Source organism: Leucopleurus acutus (assembly GCF_964270905.1).
Source record: "Leucopleurus acutus genome assembly, chromosome: 1".
In the NCBI taxonomy this organism is placed as follows: domain Eukaryota; kingdom Metazoa; phylum Chordata; class Mammalia; order Artiodactyla; family Delphinidae; genus Leucopleurus; species Leucopleurus acutus.
The window spans coordinates 201857299-201877374 of record NC_139142.1 but is presented as its reverse complement, the minus strand read 5'-3'; the positions used below and the strand labels follow the sequence as shown (position 1 = coordinate 201877374).

Below are 20076 nucleotides of genomic sequence, written 5' to 3'. Positions count from 1 at the left end.
CTTGTAGGGTAGAAAGAGAAAACGCATTCATGTTTGCAGAGATCCATGCCAGCGCCCCGTGCCTCAGAGACCCGCTGCCCAGCTTCCTGGCTTGAAGTGAAAAGACGTTTTCTTTCTTTAGTGGCCAGTAGAGAACTGGAAAGAGGAGGCAGGCGGAAAGGTAGGCTGGAGGGGATTACGTTGCCCTTTCGGGAGAAGCGTGCCTTGAGAGGAAATAAATAGGTGCTAACAGTTAAAGCTTAATTCTGAGTCGGGAAGCATCAGTGGCGCGCAGCTAGATCCCAGCCTTTAGTCACGGGGCGAGGCAGCCGTGCTCCTGCACCTGGCCTGGTCCCCACTGTGACCCTGCCGGGCTGGCCTCCGGGTCTGGGGGGCCGCTGGGGCCCAGGATGCGCTGTCCAACTCCAAGCCATCAGGGTGACTGGGGAGCTGCACAGGGGCCCCTCATCCTGCAGTTCCTCGGTGGGGTGAGGTCTGCCTTAGAGAGTGCCCTCACCACAGGCAGGTCCGCAGCACCCCTGGACCTCCTGGGGACGGGGGGCTCAGAGCAGTTTGGAAGAGGCCACAGGGGCCGAAAGGAGACTGCTTTGTTTTATTCTGGTGGAATGGTGGAGAGGTAGGCATGTTAGCAATGTCGCTATTTTACAGCCAAGAGCTTGAAGCTCAGAGAACGTCAGTGACTCTGCAAGGGCCACGCACTCGGTGCTGGCGTGGAGGGAAGCCCGGCTCGGGCCACAGCAGCACCGGGCCTGGCCACACTGTGCCTGGCGGGGCCCGTCGCCTGTGCTGGGCCATCCTCATGTCCTCCCCTGCACTCCCTGCCCGTGGGGGGGGGTAGCAACTCCCACGCGCCGCTGAGCCCCTTCCTGTCTGGGGAGCTGCGTAGGGACGGCATCTGTGCTCCCTGGTCAGAGCCGGGTAATGACGCCGCCCTGCGCACGCAGGCCGAGGCCACGTAGGTGGGGAGCAGTGTCGCCCGTCATCTGGGCGTGGCTGGAACATCAGGGCTCCCGGGTGAGAATGAAGAACGATAGGATTGATAACTCACATCACCTTAGAGTTTTTCGTGTATGAGCTGGTTATATGCAGCAAAATGTTAAAAAAAAAAAAAGGCGGGGAGGAACACAGAACAGATTTGGAGCCTTGACTAGGTTCCCAAATGCAGGACCCACGCTTCCTAAGTGGGCGGAGAGGCTGTGCTCTGAGCTGTCGCTGTTGTTAGATTGAGCGATACCGAGCTCCTGGGGTGGCAGGAGGGGTGCAGGACCGGCTGAACCTGCTGAGAAGCCCTTCGGCTCAAGTGGGGAGACCGTTTATCCAGAGCGACAGTTAGAGTCACTGCTTTCCAAAGCTGCGTCCCACGTGTTGCCGGGACTGACTTCTCAGGGCTGGAGACTGGACGAGCGTGTAAAGCACAAACGCTGGCTGTGCGGCCCCGTCACCTGCACTGTCGACCCCAGCTCTGAGGTCGCGGCCTTGGTGCCTTCGTTTATGCCAACCTTGGGGGACGGGTGGGGAGGGGACAGTCACAGGCTCAGCAGAACTCCCGGGGGCCGCCTGGTCCCTGGCGGGAAAGCTTCCATCCTTGTGGCTTCTCCGGGCGCAGGGAAGCAGAGGCACCTGCGTGAAGGGGGAGGTGTGAGGATACCACGGGGGCTTGGCCCGCAGGACACGAAGACTGGCAGCCTCACCCGATGTGGGACGAGCAAGCTGGGCCCAGGACGGGCCATTAGCCCGGGTCTCTCCAGGCTGTGGCCCGTCCCTGCGGGACCCTCTCCGCCCGAGGTGTTGCCTGTCACTGCGTCTCCCTGCACTGCAGCTCCTCCACTGACGTCACCAGCAGTTCCCACTTCCCGCTAACTTGGGCTCCCCGGGACTTGAGTCCCACGTGGAGGCAGAGGTTTGGCTCCAGAGCCCCCGCCGACTTCCGCCCTTGGGTCTTAGTTTAAATTTCCGAGAGAAGGTATGTGTAGTTTGGGGCAGCCAGAGATGCTTTGGGCATGGTGAGCCTGCGGCCCTGTTCTGGTCGGCGGTCAGCACGCGGGGGGCTGGCCAGGGCAGGGCGGCTGGACGGCGGTGGGTGTCCGGGCCTCACCCGCTCTGGGCGGAAGGCTTCGGATGAGGCCGCTCTCCAGGCCAGGGTGGGCGCGGGGCTGACCGTGCACCCCACACATATTTTCTTTTCTCTTCCCAGACCGTTGATTTAGGAACCCTAAAGCCCTGGCACGTCCCCCATGAGTCATTCACTCCGCGGAGTGTTCACCGGGGCGCTAAAGCACTCCTAGATGGTCTCAGGGACCGGACTGGGGTGTTGAAACTGGCTGTGTGAGTCACCCACGTGGTACAGAAGAAAACTCACAGGTCACGTCAGATGTCACTACAGTATTCCCATAGCAGGAAAACCGAGGATGTACATAGCAGGGAAACCCAGGATGTACATAGCAGGGAAACCCAGGATGTCTGTAAAACTGCAGACAGCGTTCTAGATGTCAGATGATTTAATGCTAGGTTTTTGTTGTGTCCTAATCTTGGCCGTATAACCAACAGCAGATACTAACTGTGTGCATCTTCTCTGTGGCCTCTCTGTCCTCCCCATGGCAACATGAAAAGGATGCTTCTGAAAGCTGGTATTTACATCTGTGCTCAAAGCTTATAACGAGTAGACTTTCAGTTCATCAGTTTGTACCAAGTTTAACTATTTCTGCACATACTGCCTTGTTGCAGGGTGTGCTTGCCAACACACACACACACACACACACACACACACACACACACAAAGATTAAGGGGAAACAGAGGAAACGCGCACAGGAGAAAAGCTAGCTGTTATCTATATGTGGAGGAAACTGCATGCTTAAATGCAAGTAGCCATCATTGAATAATACTCGGCTACCATTAAACTTGTGAAACACTGTTATCAGGCATTCCCTGTTTCCTTACTGTGTTTCCTTTGAAATGCTATAATCAGAGGAAGCTGTAAAGTAACGTAACATAGCAGAGGTCTGAACCTGAAAGTTGTACCACAATAAGCTCTTTTCTGCTCAGCCCCAGAAATCCTGAGAATAGCTTGTAAGTGTGTCCTGTCGTCAGCGCAGTCATAGCTAATTAGACTCAGCAGTCTGAGAGGCTCTCTGATGTGGGGTGAGGGGCCTCGTCTGGGGAGCCTCCCATGCGATCAGTGGGCGTCGTTCTAGGTGGCGCTACTGGCTTTGGTAAACAGCTCCTTTGCAGAGGCTTTTTAAGCCTCTCTCCCATCATATCCTTCTTACAATGGTTCTCCGCAAACGGAATGCCTCGAGTTTAACATCTGTTTCCATGTATCTCTTTCTCTGTACAGAATTACACTTCCACAAACATCATTTGTCTTGTAGCTGCGGCTTCGTCTCCTAAGTGTTAGGCCTTTTTAGTTTGACCACTTCACAGAGCAAAGTACGGGCTGTGTGAGCTGGAGCGCTCATCAGCGCACGCGAAGCTCCAGACCTCCGATTTCCCGTTGTCTTGTTGTAAACCCTTCTTCCGAGGCACTTTGTTTCTGTTCATCAGCAGTGTCAGCTTCCAGAAGCCCGGACGCTGGTCCTCTCCCTGCGCGTGCTTCCATGTTGCTCTACCCTCACCATGTTTTCCCAAGAAGAATCAGGTTGGACCCTTTGAACATGAGACTTCAGGGAGAACAGTGGGGAGGAGGAGGAGGACATCAGCACAGCCAAGAGCTCCATTTGTCTTGGCAGCAACATTATCACCAAGAGGAGACTTGCTGGTGACGAGTTCCTTCTTTAGCTAGAGGACTGGGTTATTTAGTAGGTGAGGAAACACCCATATATATCCATAAGGATATGTCCTTATTACGAGAACACGGGGAACATTCTGGAATAATCTGCCTTACCTAGTGGATTCATGAGAGAGAAGATGGGCCCCAGCTTGCTCTTCCTGCTTTGTTTGAATAGACTAGATATTGGTTGGCTGGACATCGTTGTTACGGACCCTCCCTTAGAGCCTGGCCGGAGGGTCAGGGTCTTGTTATGTCAGTCAGTGCAGGCCCATTGATTACAGCTTAGGAGAGGACAGTACGGGTCTACAATAACCCCACTCGAGGGCAGACACTCACTTGTCTCTTCCCTGCCTGCCCCTCACCCGCTCCGTGTACCATGTGAGGCAAAGACTTTCGAAATGGAGCCACCCTGCTGAGAATTGCTTTTAATGGGGTTCATGATGGTGCTAGTAGCTAAAAACAGGGGGTTCGTATGTTAGACACTCTGACAAACAGTTGAAATGTATTATCTCATTAATCCTCCCAACAAGCTTGAAAAGGAAGGCGTTCGGACCATCCACTGGACAGGGGAGGAGTCACAGGCTAGGGTAGGTGAGGCGTGTTGCCGAGGGTACGTGGTCACGAAGCCCTGCTGCAGGTGTCTGGACCCCCCGCCGTCCAGCGCCCCCAGGAGACGCCCACACACTCCGGGCAGCGTCCCCACCCCGCCCCCTGGTGGCGCCACTGAGGGGCGCCTCGGCAGCTCCATCGCCGGGAGCCGCCCTCCTTGGGGGTCCGCCGCTCCCCGGCAACCTGACCACAGGCCCTGTCTTCTCATCCCACTTCTCCCCACTTCAGCCCTTTCTTCCTGAAGCTGGGAAGTCCGTCAGAAGGGGCCAGGTCACCCAGAGGAAGTGCAGGGCAGCTGCCCAGCCACTGGGGGGAGGGTCCCACATCTGGGAGGGAGGGGACGGCGTCTGCCCCACGTGTATCCCCGAGAACTGCAGCTCCAGGCGCTGGTTTGTAAAAAGCAAGCAACGACCCTAAACGCCCCTCCCCGCAGCAGGGCCTCTTGGGCGGGGCCTCTGACTTCGGTCACTTGGATAAAAGGTCTTCACCAGACCTCGCAGAATCAAAAATCTCTTGAAGTCCTACCCCGAAGATGATGCAGAAAACTGCCGGCTGCCACGAGAGCAAGTTGCGTCCACTGCTGGTAACGCGCTCTGATAGCCAGCCCTGCCCGGGGGCGCTACCCATCCTGAGCTCATCTCTGTGGGCCCTGGACCCAGGCTCAGGCGTTCATACCCCCGGGTGGAGGACCAGACTCAGAGGGCCTTCCATCCCCTGCGTCAGCAGATGTGTTTCCCGGGTGGGTCTGCTTAGTTACCTGTCCGTGTGGATACCTAGAGTGCTTTGGACTGTCCTCCTGCCCCGCCCCTCCCGCACATGCTAAAGTTAGCATCATTCATCAGTCCTGTCATTTATCATGCTTCCTCTTCCAGACCCATTGTTAAGTGTGTGTATTTAAAAAAAAAAAACAAAAAAACCAAACAGTAACCTCCTGAAATAGTCTCCCTGGTCCTTTATTTCAGCTGATTCTGTAGTATTTATCATTTGCACTCACTCATCGCGACATTGTGGAAAGCAGGCGTAACAGTACATTCACCGTCTGACCCGACAGTTGTGTGTCTCTTAGTTACCTCTGTGCCAGTGCAACTTGCAGTTCTTGTTCACCTTGAGCCGTTGGCTGAATAGTGATCTGTCCATTATGTTCCCAGAGCAGCTTTGTCTCTTCTGACTGATCTTAATTTGTGCTAACCTCTAAACCTTAGTCGTGATCTCTTCTTGACCTTAAAGCTCCCCTTTCCAAAATTAGCTTATCTGTTACCCTGAGTCAGAGGGTTAGTCACACAGTGTAGTATACTGAATATACCACGGCATGCTAGAAAGTGAAATTGCAGACTTCCAGGCCCAGAGAGGATTGGGGAGGAAATTCTGTAGCACTAGATAGCTGACCGCGTCCCAGAAACGTGCCAGACACCCAGCACTGGGCTGCGGGCGCTGAGTCCCTCTAAAGAGATGCCCCAGTGCCCCTGCCAACCTAGAAGGAAAGCACTGCTCCTTCACGGGGTGGGAGGTCCTTTAAGGGATGTATACTACCCTTATGCTCAGACTGTGCTCCTGGGTAAGACTGACCCTCCCATCTGGAAGAGGGCGTGGCTTCTGAAGGAAGTGACACCAGGGTTTCAAGGTCATGGGGCGGCACCAGCATCTGCTAGGGTGGTGGCCCTGCCAATGGGAAGAAGTCACTAGACTGGGGACCACTTCGGTGGGGCCTCCCGACCTCCACAGAGAAGACGAGCCTTTGGGGGCTGCCCTTGGGGGACCAGATTCAGGACCTTGTGGGGAAGGGAGGAGGGCATCTCCCCCCGCCCGCGGGGTATCAGGCACAGAGCTAGGCTGCATTGAGCCCAGGCGATCACAGGTTGGTGCAGCTCTGAGGACCGTGGAGGGGATAATCCTGCAGTGGGTGCAACCATGGTTAAAAACCATGGCCCCTGCTGCCCTTCTAAGTAGGCTTTCCTTTTAGAAAGGATGGTGGGATTTCCTGTTGCGGTTGAAAATGTCATGTGAACAGACAGAAAGGTCTCCTCACTTTTTTCATCATCAGCCTTTATACCTTCAGCAAACAGATCTGCCTCTTTTCCTATAGACATGTTGTTTTTCACATGTTTATGTTTCAAAGATTTTCCAAACACCGCGATCAGTGGTTCTGTCGTCATCGTGTCTGTTTTCTGATACTCAGGGAGCTGCTCGCAGGTGTGGCTTCTGTCTCCTCTCTGACCTGTTCTCCCAGGGATTCTGTACAAAGACCCTGCGTGTCTCACTGACCTTGTCGACACCGTTTATTTGGGCTCTCACACGCCACTTGGCTTTCCTTATCTTTTTCCCACCCCGTATTAACGCGTTCAGCATGTTTTTTGTGAAACGTCCCATTGTTAACGTTTTGTAAATGTAAATTATTAGTCTCATTTTTAAAAAAGAAAAATTTGATCTCAGCTTATTTCCTCAAAGGTACCGGAAAACACATTCTTGGCTTTGAAGCCATGTGAAGTGGCACACATTTTAGCTGTTAATGGACGTCATACACTGAAGCCAGTAGATATCCAACTTGATAACTTGTCTGAAGGAGAAATTCACCAGAACTGTCACCGCGTGGGCCACGTGTGCCTGTGAGAGCCAGGCTCAGACTAGGTACAAACTAGATGTTTGTGAAATAATTGCTTCGTATAAAAGTTTTCTCTGTCATGTGTACTCTTTAAAATAGATTATTTAAAGTTCTCCGGGTGGATCTGTGTTTTCTTGAAACTGGGGTTTTGCTGTATTGTGCAAATAGAAGAAAGTTTTGCCTAGAATGCCCAGCCGTTTTGATCAGTTACAAATGGCAGCTTTGACAAAGTTGAGGTGATAACAGAACATTTTTGGGCGGGGAAGAAAACTGGCCCCCTTCCTGGCGTAGGCAACTACAGCCTGTTTATATCCTTGTCCTGTTTGTGTCATTCTTGGTTTGTCTCTGATTATGCTCGTGGCCCGAACGTGGACAAATCGCACCTCAGGATTTCAGTTCCTCCAGACGTTTGCCGATAAGCACATAAAAAAAAAAAAAAAACCAATGAGAGATTACTTGCACTTGTCTAGTAAGGAAACACATCGGCTGTGATAGCCGGACACGGGAACAGTGCGGCAGGGCCAGCTCTGCTCCACGCTGCGGGTGGGACGAGCCTAAACGGGCCGGACCGATCTGAGGTCACATTGCACAACAGGGATATCATGATCCCCTGATCTGCCGCTTCCTTTTCTACGGATTGATTCTAAATAACCTGGGACCTGCTTAGTGTTGGTGAATAGAGTTTCTCAGAAGTGTTTTAGAGCGTAAGCGACGTGGATGTCTGATAGCAGCATCATGGTTAAATAAAGCACGTACACGTGATAGACTGCTATTCTCCCATTGAAACTGTGCTCGTGAGGAATTTGCCATTACGCTGGAAGAAGTGAAATATGGTGGCTAACTGGGCTTTATGGCCACATTTGTTGGGTTTGAATTCTTTTCCCACCACTTGCAAGCTGTGTGACTTGGGAGAGTTGTTCAACCTCTCTGTGCCTCAGTTTCCTCCTCTGTAAAATGGGACTGACAGCAGTTCCTACCTCGGAGGGGTGCTGGTGAAGCTTAAATGAGTTAGGAAAGCACTCAGTAAGGACCTAGCACACTGTCACCGCTATGTAAGTGTTGGCTGTCGTTTGCGCTGCAGATGTTGGGGAATGTTGACGTAAAACCAGAAAGCAGATCAACACTAAGGCTGTTTGAAAATCCACATCCTCACACACACACAGACCAGAAGATATACATCAAAATGACTGTCTCTGGGTATAAAGACTACGAGCGATTTCTGGGGTTTGTACTTTCCTATATTTTTCCACATTCTCAACAATGAGTGCATATTACTTTTATAATTTAAAAAGCAATCAGGACTTGTAGAGTTGGAACCTTTCCTGCTTAGCCCGTGGTTAATCGAGGTAGCGGAACGCCCCAGGCTTCCTTCCACCTCATGGGTTTTCTGTGTTACAGTCCTGGTCTCTGCCGGTTTGTAGGCAGTCGCTTAATATTTCTGCACAGTTCAGCAGTGTTCAGATCCTTCCTTCAGCTGCAGTAGAGCAGCTCTATACTCGGGCTGCCAGAGTCATTTGAGGAGGCTTTGAAATATCTGGGCCCAGGCTCCTGGCGGCACTGATGAGATCCCCTGTCTGGGGGTGGGCCCTGGGCGGTGGTATGGTTTAAAGGCTCACAGGGAAACCCTGACGCCCAGCCGGGCGGTGGGCCACAGCCTGGAGCTGGCCGGCCGCAGGTGCCAGCATCCGTTACCTGGCAGAGGGCTCTTCTCCGGAGCAGAGCCCCTCAGTCTCAGAAGGTGGCCCAAGCGTGTTTCCCACGTCCCCCGAAGACAAGATGCCCAGAGAGCTTGGTAACAATAGACACCGGACCCTAACCCGGAGCTACTGAATCTGAACTTTTAGGGGCAGGGACATTGATAATGTGTATATTTAATGAGCCCAGTGGGGGGTTGTTACCTTCGGGGGGTGTGGGAACTCTGCTGGAGCCTCCGTCTCATCCAGACGCTGGGAAGAGCTGGGGGCCGCGGAGAGACGCGGTGCCTGGCTGCCCGCCTGCCTCGGAGACTCTCACGGGGTGGAGCTGGGATGCTGCCTACGGGCGTGGGGAGGCGGGGTCCCCCGACTGCCGTGCGCTCATGGTTGACGCCCGCCCTCAGTGATGGTGCCGGGCGGGGGTGCTGGGACCCACAGCACAGGCAGCACCCAGGGACCTGGCAGGAGTGCCTTTTATGGAGCCCCACCCAGGCCTGCTGAGTCAGCCTCTGGACTGGGACCCAGGGTCCTCACCTGAGCGGCCCCCTCGTGATTCCTGCCCACACTCGACGCGGGTTCCCAGACCCGCCCCCAGAGAGCAAGCAGCCGTCCCGCCTGAGCTGGGGACGGAGTCCAGGGCCCAGGGCCACACTCTGGAAGCCCGGTCCCCTCGGGCATTTCAGAGCCCTGAGCCTGGCCTCGCTCACGTGCGTGCGAAGTCCTGAAGTTCTTGAGCGCAGCCTGTCGCTAGGCGCGCAATGGCAGAACAGCTGGCTGCCTTCCAGCCCTTATTCGTGGGCCGTGGCTTCTTCCAAGTCGACGAGTGCTGGGGTTGGGAGTGTGTTTTTGTTTTATAGTTCATTGCTTTTTTTTTTTTTTTAATTTTATTTATTTTTGGCTGCATTGGGCCTTCACTGCTGCATGCAGGCTTTCTCCAGTTGTGGTGAGCGGGGGCTACTCTTTGTTGCGGTGCATGGGCTTCTCACTGCGGTGGCTTCTCGTGTTGCAGAGCATGGGCTCTAGGTGCGTGGGCTTCAGTAGTTGTGGCACACGGGCTCAGTAGTTGCGGCTCGCGGGCTCTAGAGTGCAGGCTCAGTAGTTGTGGTGCACCGGCTCAGTAGTTGTAGCATGCAGGCTCAGTAGTTGTGGCATGTGGGCTGTAGGGCACAGGCTCAGTAGTTGTGGTGCACGGGCTCAGTCGTTGTAGCACATGGGCTCAGTAGTTGTGGTGCATGGGCTCTAGAGCACAGGCTCAGTAGTTGTGGTGCACCAGCTCAGTAGTTGTAGCACGCAGGCTCAGTAGTTGTGGCATGTGGGCTCTAGGGCACAGGCTCAGTAGTTGTGGTGCATGGGCTCTAGAGCCCAGGCTCAGTAGTTGTGGTGCACGGGCTCCGTAGTTGTAGCACGCACGCTCAGTAGTTGTGGCGCATGAGCTCTAGAGCCCAGGCTCAGTAGTTGTGGTGCACAGGCTCAGTAGTTGTAGCACGCAGGCTCAGTAGTTGTGGCGTGTGGGCTCTAGGGCACAGGCTCAGTAGTTGTGGTGCACGGGCTCAGTAGTTGTAGCACATGGGCTCAGTAGTTGTGGTGCAGGGCTCCGTAGTTGTAGCACGCAGGCTCAGTAGTTGTGGCGTGTGGGCTCTAGGGCACAGGCTCAGTAGTTGTGGCGCACAAGCTTAGTTGCTCCACGGCATGTGGGACCTTCCCGGACCAGGGCTCACACACGCGTCCCCCGCGCTGGCAGGCGGACTCCTCACCCCTGCGCCGCCAGGGAAGGCCCAGGGTGCGGTTTTCAGCAGTCACGGCCCAGGCAGGCTCCCCGCGCACGTCCTCCCTGGCGTAACCGCGTGCCTCTCTGTCTCGCAGGCTCCGCCAGCAGCCCCCGGCCAGCCGCAGCCATACCCACCGGAGGAGGGAGCAAGAAGCCCGCGAGGAGCCGGCCCGGGCCCCCAGCGCGCCCGCGCAAGCCACCCAGGGGCCCCGGGAGGCTGGCGGAAGGAGCGAGGGCGCGATGCGGAGGGCACTTGGCGAGGAAGGGCTGGGACTGGCGGCTCCCGCCAGATGGCAGAGCGTCCGCGTCGGAGGCCAGGCCCAGCCACGGAACCCGGGGGGGCAGATGCCGGCTGGCGTCGGGGAGAAGCTGTTCCAAGACCTGTACCCGTGTGTGCTCGGAGGCCACGGCTTGACCTCCGAGAAACGCCATTCGCTGCCGAGGGTTCTTTCCCCCGAGAGCCTGAGCTGCGTGGAGATTCCCATCCCTTTGAGCGACGGGCACTTTCCAGGTGTCCCTCAAGCGGCATTTCAGCCTTCATTCGGTGCTCGCGATTCGGAAGCCACCAGGAACCCCGAGAAGGGCGGCTCCTCGGCCCCCTTACCCCGGCCTCGGTTTGGGAGACCCCTCAAACCTCCATCTTACGGCTCCCACCAACACTGCAGGGCCGGCGCGGAAAACGGCAGCTACGCGGACAGCCGGCAGCCGGACTCGGCTGCCGCCCCCTCGGCCAAGGCGAACGACGCCGCCAGGCAGGAGCCGTGCGCGCCTGAGCCCGGCCTGGAGCCCCCGGTGTACGTGCCTCCGCCCTCCTACCGGTCGCCGCTCCAGGCCGCCGCACCCGCCTGCCCGGGGGAGGCCCGAGGGCGGAGGCCCGAGGGCGGAGGCCGCCACGCGCAGCAGCACCCGGTGGAGAAGGCTGCTGCCGGCGGCCAGCCCCCTTCGGGCCCCCGGGGAGCCGAGGAGGAGCTGGGGCCCAGCCCGTGCTCTCCTGTCGGGGTCCTCCCGCAGCCCCGCCCCGCCACGGCTTGTGACGGCTCCGTCCTGTACATCCCCTTCGACGACCCACGGATACGACACATTAGACTCGCCCGACCCCACGGGTTCTGGGAAGACGTGAAGCTGGACGGCCCTGTCCCTGCCATGGAGCCGGCGCCTGGAAGCCTGCAGCGGGAGGCTGTCGTTCGGGGCCCCTCGGGGAGTGAGAGCTGGCTGTGGGACCGGCTCCCCGGGGGTGGAGAAGATGGTGGCTTTGCTGAGCACAGAGACGCCTGCGTCGTCACTCGGAGTCAGCGGCCGGACGTGCACGCAGAAAGCCTCGTCTCCTCCCCGAGCCCCCAGGGCGAGAGTACCTGTGAGATACAAACCCGGCTCAGAAAGTTCGAAGCTGGGCTGCAGACCAAGAAAAGTTCAAAGAAAAAAATGAGCGAGACGATATTTTGTTTGGTTTCCATCCCAGTTAAGTCAGAATCACATCTGCCAGCTACAGATACGAACAACAATGACTTAAAACAGAACGTGGATGAAAGGCCTGGGCCCGAGAAGAGCGCAGCTCTGCAGGAGCAGAGTCTGCTGAGTTTGTCCTCCACCGACCTGGAGCTGCAGGCGCTCATGGGCGGCATGACCGGGAGGACGGAGCTCCAGAAACCAGACCCGGGGAGCCCCGGAGGAGACCAGCCAACGGACGACCCCAGGTTCCCACACCCTGTGAAACACCGAGCGCTCGTGTGTCCTGGCTCGTGGCCCGGGCAGCAGTACAGAGACCAGCAAACGCAGACCAGCTTCACCCAGGAATCCCAAAGCCCGTGGCCCCTCCCTGGGGAGATGTGGGGAGGGTCCCCCGACACCGCGCTGCCTCCAAGATGTTTGGACGCCTTCGAGGTTCAGATGCATGTGGCGTTGGTGTCCAGTGACCAGAACCAGAGGCCCGGGGCTCCTTCCCCGAAAGGCCAAGAGGGGCCTCTCAGCCCGTGCGGTGGCGGCACCATCTCAGGGTCTTCCTCGCCCAGGAGCCAGGCCCCTGCACCAAGGGCCGGCCCGGGTGAGCCACACGTGGACGGCCGTGTCCGCGGAGGCAGCCCGGTGCCCAGGGCCGAGGTTGTCAAGGGGGCGACCACAGGCCCCTGCAACAGCAGACAGCCGTTTGGGCAGTTCCTCCTGAAGCCCGTCAGCCGCCGCCCCTGGGACCTGATCAGCCAGTTGGAAAGTTTCAACAAGGAGCTTCAGGAGGAGGAAGGGGGCCGGGACGGCGACAGCGGCCGCGAGGACAGTGAGACAGAGCCGCCCTGGGGAGGCCGCAGCCAGCCCGTGTCCACGCGCCCAGGCCTCCCGGAGGGCTGGGCACCCGAGGACCCGGGGCCCAGGCCGGGGAGCGTCAAGAGCAAGCCCGAGAGCTGGGCCGAGGAGGCGAGGCCTTGGGCCCCCGGGCCCCGGCAGGCAGACGGCAGCGGGCGCGCCGCAGGGCCGTCGCCCCCCGGGAGCCGGATGGCGGAGGGACGGGACCGGGAGGTCGAGGCCGGGGCGCCCGAGCCGGCCGTCAGCCCGAGGCCTGTGAGGCGAGCCGCGTCTTCCGGGCCGAGCGATGCCGCAGCAGGGCCCCCGCCCGATGCAGCGGAACCGAGGGCGCCCCCGCCAAGTCGGGAGCTCAGTGCTGCGGAGCTGAGCGCAGCCAGCGCGCCCAAGGCGGGCGGTGGGGGGCGGGGGACCACGGGGGCCCCCCTGTCCGTGGCTGGCAAAGCCCGAGGCCTGTCGGCGCCAGACTTGAGGTCTGTGGGGCTAACGCCGGGGCAGGAGCAGAGCGCCGGCCAGTTAGCGGGGTCTCCGGGGGAAGTCAGTGCACTAGAAATCCCCCCAAACGAGTCCCTGCAAGCCAGGGCCGCCAGGATCCTGGGCATTGAGGTGGCCGTGGAGTCCCTGCTGCCAGGCGCCCGGAGGACGGGGCGGAGTCAAGACCCCGAGCCTGAGGGAGGCGCCCGCGGGCTTGAGGCCCGCAGGCGGGACGCAGCGGCCGGCCCAGACCGGCGGTGTGACCCCGCCGCGTCCGCCGACGCCTTCTACAGCAGGAGGAGGTGTGGCTGGACCGAAAGCCCTCTGTTTGTGGGAGAAGTGGGCAGCGGCCGGCAGGCTCCCCAGGCCTCCGAGCCCGCCGGCGTGGACGGGGCCGTCCCCAGCAAGGTCCCCGAGCCTCAGCCCAGCCCCCAGGAGTGCCGGCCCTTCCATCCCAAGGACGTGGGGACAAAGCCACCCTTCAGGTCCACCTTGTTCCATTTTATAGAAAGGACCCCAAATTTGGCAGCCTCCGAAAAGAGGCTCCGAAGCACGTCCAAAGTGATTGAAAGTTTACAGGAGAAACTGGCGTCCCCCCCGCGGAGGGCAGACCCCGACCGCCTGATGAGGATGAAGGAGGTGAGCTCTGTGTCTCGGTTGAGGCTCCTGACCTCGCGGGGCGCGGACTCTGCGGAGGAGGCCGAGGACCTGAAGGCCGAGAGGGGCCCCGGGGCTCTGAGCGCCAGGCACAAGCTCTCTGACCCCAAGGGTGCCCCCCCGCTGGAAGAAGACGGGCATCCGACAGCACAAAGGGAGGAGAACGGCGCTCAGGACTTCTGGTGCCCAGGTGAGGATCGGGGCAGGCGGGCGGGCGCGTTGTGTTCAGTCGGCGTCCCGAGAGCATCGGAACACGAGGTTGGTGGATGCTGAAACCTGCAGGTGCAGAAAAGGTGCAGTTGACCCTGTGAATTATGGGCCAAAAGAGTCTTCATCTTACCAAGAATCATCCAGAAGCTTTCCTTAAAAAGCAAGATCTTATAGTGTATCTTAAATGATCCAGTCTTGATAGAAATTATCTATGTAAGCAACTAGGTAGAATTCCAGACATAAACAACCTTGGGGGCCCCCAGCTGTGAAGAGGTACATCAGTAAAGTATTCCAGCTTTAGTGCAGGAACCTTGATCAGTCTCGTAGGAGACCATGGACTCTGTATTCTCTTCCCAGATAATAGCCATTCACCCAGATAACCCTCGTTGCTCTATTAACCTAATGGGAAAAGACGTACCAGTCGATTCGATAAACTCCCTGCCCCGTGATTCTTGCAGAATCCTTTGTCCCCATTTTTATCTGTCTTCACCACCACACCATTCCTAAGACTCGAGAGGTCTAGACAGAATTAGCAGTTTGCTTTTCTCAGTACCCACCTACCCCTGGAAGTTCACCCGCCAGCCCTCTTTCTTCCGGCCCCTGTGCTCTGATGGCTAAGACCCAGGGGAGCTGGCTCTGGCCGCAGCATCCTGCAGGCCCATGAGCCCTGCATCCCCTCACCTTCACGTGTCTCCTGAGCCTTCTTCAGCATGTAGAACCACAAGGCAGGTTCCCATGACAGTGACAGCGGTGCCCCCAGACACCTGTTCCCCCTCTCGGCTCTGACAGGAACAGGCGACAGAGCCCTTGGCATCTCTGTTTCAGGCGCCGTGGATTATCAATTATATACCCTAGACGTGATTAGAGGAAATTCAAAGTCCACATCATAAACTACCGACTAGAAGGGACCCTTCTGCTGGAAGGGTGACCCCTTTCTCAGTGTTCCGGCGCTGTCCCCGGACCCCGACCCCAGCCCAGCCTCGTCAGCCAGGCCCTCCCATCTGACTAGCTGTGCCGACCTGGTGACCCCCAACCCTCGCTGCTCTGCTTCCTGTTTTGAAATCCAAGGGTTTAAAAGGAGACGGAGAAGATCACTGGTTTCAGCTGGAAGAGTCCCGAAATTTTGGTTAAACAAAAAAATCTCCTTGGCACTTTTTCAGTTTTCCCACAAATGCAGAGTGGTTCTTATGAGCCAACATTGCCCCCACCCTCACTCAGCATCCATGATCGAAAGAACTCATTTGTCAGGGCCCTCTTGGGTCATCTGAGTTGACAAAGTTGGTCTTTGCTGCGGAAGAGAATACCTGGAATGCGGAGCCTTTGCCATCATGGTGGAAAGTACTCCGTGGCCCATTTTGTGAGCCATTGGGATTTGTCAGGCTGTAGCATGAGACCCTCTCCTCCCACCAAAAATAGGCCCCTTGGCTTTTAAGTGCTGGTTACAAGGACATCATCACAGGCTTTTAAAGGGCGTTTCTTTATCTATCAAATCACGATGATTTTGTCAGTGCTCCTGAGAATTATAAGGATTTTGAAGTAAGACACATCCTGTTATGAGGAAAACACCGGTTTGTAGAGATCGCTACGCCTCTGTCCGTGGCCGGCCACGTATTTCGGGGAATATGTTGTAACAGAAAATTTCTAGTTCAATTCAGTACTCCCTCAGTTTGTAGCCTGACCTTTTGACACGTGAATGGGGCCAGATGGGTGTCTGAAATCACCTAGGTAATGTTGATTTTCATTTTAGCGAGCCATTCAAACTCCACCCCACCCCCATGACTTTATTATTATATTTTCTAACCATAGTTTCCGACAGTTCGAGATTTTGATTACTTTCTTGTCTCTCCATCTGGTGCATTTGTTATTGATACACAGTAAGATGACCAGAAATCGGAAGGCAGAGCGCTCCTCGTGGTCATAGCTACCTCGAGCTTCCTGAAGTGACCGCATGGCACGACCCACAGGCACGATTTCACACACGTGCAGTGGCTCAGGTGACCCCGTCAGCCTTCCAGGTGATGGTCACCTGGCCTCGGGATCCAAAGCCAGTCCTTCTGAGAGGTCTTTGATTGACATAGTAAAGGCTGGTTGCTCACAAGCTTTTGGACTCTTTCCTTTTGATGCATTTTATCATTTTAGGCACGAGAGTCATCATCTCCATCCCCGCCCAACCCCTGCCTCTGCCACCCCAGCGTGCCGGACCCCCTTCACTGCCCCTGAACTCACAGGCCGCTTAAGTTCAGATTTTGTTCTGGAATTTTCCAACAAGATCATACCGTGTACATCTGTAACCACACGCACACGCACACACACACACCCTTCTAGAACCTTATTATCTGTGTTGTGCACCCATTGTATCAAAGACTTTCCTTCAGCTTAAAGATGGTCATTTCAGTGAACATTTTTTAGGGGTTTTTTGCGCTCTAGCTAAGAAGTCAGCAGCTCAAAACTAATTCAGGTCCTAGACTCCATCTCTGCCGAACGGATTATGTTCCAGGTGAGGAGTGTAATCCTGGCACATCAGTGTCCGAACCTGCTGGTCCCATCAGCCTCTGCTGGCTGCTCTCCTAATAGACGTTCAGGAGAAGAGTGGGGGGAGCCTGTCTGCTTGGGCCCGCGGTGGGGAACCTGGGGCAGTTTAATGATGCCAGATAATGCTGTTAGAAGGCTGGGCGTCAGCACGTCCTCAAGGGCAGTAGCTTTTGAGGGTGTTCATGCTCGAAATACCCACGAGGGCGGGCCTTAGTGATTTGTCTTCACCTGAAATGGTGCCCGTGGGAACCAGGATTCCAAATACCGAGGGTGATGACTTGTCTGTTCTCTGGACCTCTGGACCTCTGCTGCCGTGGCAGGAAATTCTGACCATGGGAGCCACACGCGTAAGCCTCAGGTTTGCCTGGGCCCCAGAGATCTGTGGCCCCCGAGGGCCTAGCCACAGCCCTAATGACGGTCTAGGACTATTGTTCTTTCGTGTGGTGTCCTGTTTCGGAAACCCAGGCCACCTGGGCCCAGTGTGTGTGCCTGTAGAACGGATCAGCGTGGCAGCCCAGACTCCCAGGGCCTGCTGCCGGCTGTCGGGTCAGGGACAGGAGCCCTGTCATTGCCAGCCCAGCTCTCAGGGTCTCGGGGTCCTCAGGCCCTTCTGGGACATCACTGATCTCAAGGACGCACATTCTGCAGCAAGGTTTCCTTAGAGTTGTAATTTACGCGCACACAATATCCTCTTTACCGTCAGCTGAGAGCGTCATTGCTGCTTTACAAGAGTTGCATTTAAAGTTAATTATGTTCCACTGTGAACAACAGGAAGGGACCATCAAAATACTAAGCAACTCCCATTTTCCCATCTGTGATTAGGTAGTGGTCATGCACGTCCCTTTAAAACAGCCTTTAGACTGTTTAGGTAGCTTTTTACTCCGTAGTAAAAAATACCAATAAGATGGGTGAGATGTCTGAAAATGAACGTTGCTACATGTGTGGACTTGGTTCCCTAAACATGTTTATTTCTGGTCTGAGGCTTAAACAGACAACAGACCAGCTGAATATACCGCTACTTGTCTTTCGTTTTCTTTTTTGCAGATTCGTACGACCCTAGCAGGGTGGAGAGGGTGTGATGACGCGCCAGTGGAGTGCGGGGCCGTCATCTGCTAACAGAGTGATCTCTGAGGTGGCCTCAGCCCCGCCGCCTGGGAGGAAGCTGGGACCCTCGCTGTGACATCCTGTCCCCACGGCCGCCAGGAAACTCATCAGCCCTAGAGAGTCACTCTGTGGAAGTAAAGCAGTAGTCGGTTGAAACCATCTGTTTTTATGGCACGAAGAGTTAATACCTGTATTTAGAAAAGAGTCACAGAGACCCTCCTTAAGGATGGGTTTAGCCAAGCTGGTAAAGAATTTGGTGTTAATCTGGCTGTATGTGAAAACTCAAATGTGGATGATATAATGAATGATTTTTTAAAAGGACCGTGAATGTCGTAAAGCCCCCTTCGCTTCCCCGTGGCCTGCGGTCCACGCTCGTGTCACAGAGTCTGGGATGCAGGCCACTGCTAGTGTGTCAGCACTTTGAGTTCTGGGGAAATGTGAACGCATATGTATGATCCATTTCTCATCAGTCTGGCCTTCTGCTGAAGTCACTTTATGTATAAGTAACTTGCCATCAGAGAATAAAGCTGTAGCTTTTAAGTTCCCGAAAGATTCAGACTTGTACCATAATGAACTAAGAGTGTTATTTATCTGGCAATGAGATGCTTTGATCGTTTGCAAACATGATGTTGTCTGCTTTGCACTCAGTATTATCTATTTTTATTTCCTGTATGGATGTTTAGAAATTCTTTATATGAAAAATAATTGCTGGTTTAAAATAGACCATTTTAACAAAGTAACTATATTTCTTTTTACAAAAACGCTATTTTTCTATGATGTAAACAATTGTTAGGTGGCAGATTTTTAAGGAAGTTTATTGTATTTAAGACTCTGTATCCCTTTGTGTGAGAGGAACCCAAAGAGGGTTCACATTTGCTTTAAAGCATATAGCCCTTACCCGTTCACAACTCTGCTACTTTTAGTTTATCTTAGAAAGAGATGTCAATATAGGCATTTTTCAGGGTTAATAAAATTAACTTTTCACAAAGATTTTTTTACAAAGAGAGCTGTACGGTTATATTTGAAAATAACCCTCTTAAAACCAGCCAACATCCTTACGACAAATTTTTGCTGCCACAGCCACTAGAATTACCAAAAAACGTAGTTTCAGCTTTGTACGTCCGTGGGGATCTGCCCTGAGACCACCCCTCCCCTCCTCCCACCCCGCCCCTTTAAAGAAATATGTATTTTTACCGAGAATCATCCTTAATCAGTGTCTGCATAGTTTTCAAAAGTGCTAGAGACGTTATATGTATGCCATTACAAAAGTATTACGAGGCCTATGTATTCTACTGTTTACTATTGCATTAACCTGCGCAAAGTTTATGCATTTTTTATGCGTTTGTCCCTTCTTTCTAAGTCGGGCGTTCTTGGGAGCTAACATTTCCTGAATGGTTTCTTGTCTCCTCCCTCCCTCCTTTTCCTCTCCTTTTTTTCCTTTCTTTTTCTTTCTTCTTTCCTTCTCTCTCTCTCTCTTTTTCAGAAACCACCTTATCTATTTTTAGGCATTTCAAATTCCTAAAATATGAACTATTGGGTGGTCTGCAGTTTGGCCCTAAAACAACTCTGGGCTTTCGTGGCCTGTTTTTATCTGTACCTTATGGTTTTATTTCATCAGAACTTCATGTATTTGGATGGTAATAAACAACACAGAATCCAAGCAGTTCTGAAAAGTCTTTTCAAACACATTTTCCCGCAGCCTTGGTTCTTACCTGTTACTCCTAGTTACTCCTTTCCAGATTTTGGTTCCTGTGAAATTAGAGGATTCTCTGCTTCTCACAACACACGGGGACGATGGGCCAGGCCTCTGCCAGGAACGGCTGGAACTGTTTTTCCCAGGAAAGATGTCGTGGGGAAGAGGCCGCTTTACTGTGCTGTAGTTGGTGAACCACGGGGGTCATCTGGTAGCACTCAGTGAGGGCGGCTCCTGGGGGTCCTCGTGGGTGTGCATTCCTGTTAAGTGCAGATGAAGGAGGGCATGTGTGTATATACGTATGCATATAGACACGTACGTGTATCATCCATGTACATACATCTTAACGGTTCTGACTTCCCCTTACATTTTGTTGGTCCCATCTAACACTTCTTTTAACCCAAAGGATCCAATTACAGCTTATTCCTCGAGAGAAAGAGAAGGACCCTAAAGGGAAGAAATTACCGAACCTTATGTATATCACAAACCAACCAAACTGCGACCCTCTTCCTTTCTTCTAAATCGTTGTATCACAGCACTCTAAAAGCGTTCTGAAAGTGTGGCGGGAATTATCAATATTTATACTTCTAACCTTAATTTCTGGATTCCAGCCTGTACATAAGTCTTCGGGGGGTGGGGAGGTGTGGGGATGGTAACTTTGAAAATGTGGCTTTTAA

The 20076-nt window shown here is 54.7% G+C and overlaps 1 protein-coding gene across 1 annotated transcript in view; it reads left to right on the top strand.

Annotated features, from left to right (window-relative positions):
• The window catches only part of JCAD (junctional cadherin 5 associated), a 34306-nt gene extending 16279 nt beyond the window's left edge, over nucleotides 1-18027 (top strand). The window contains exons 3-4 of the mRNA XM_082833188.1: nucleotides 10533-14050; nucleotides 17647-18027. Of these exons, the coding sequence (XP_082689314.1) occupies nucleotides 10533-14050; nucleotides 17647-17681 (3553 nt within the window). The 3' untranslated portion in view covers nucleotides 17682-18027. The remainder of the gene's footprint in view (nucleotides 1-10532; nucleotides 14051-17646) is intronic.
• Nucleotides 18028-20076: the final 2049 nt, after the last annotated feature.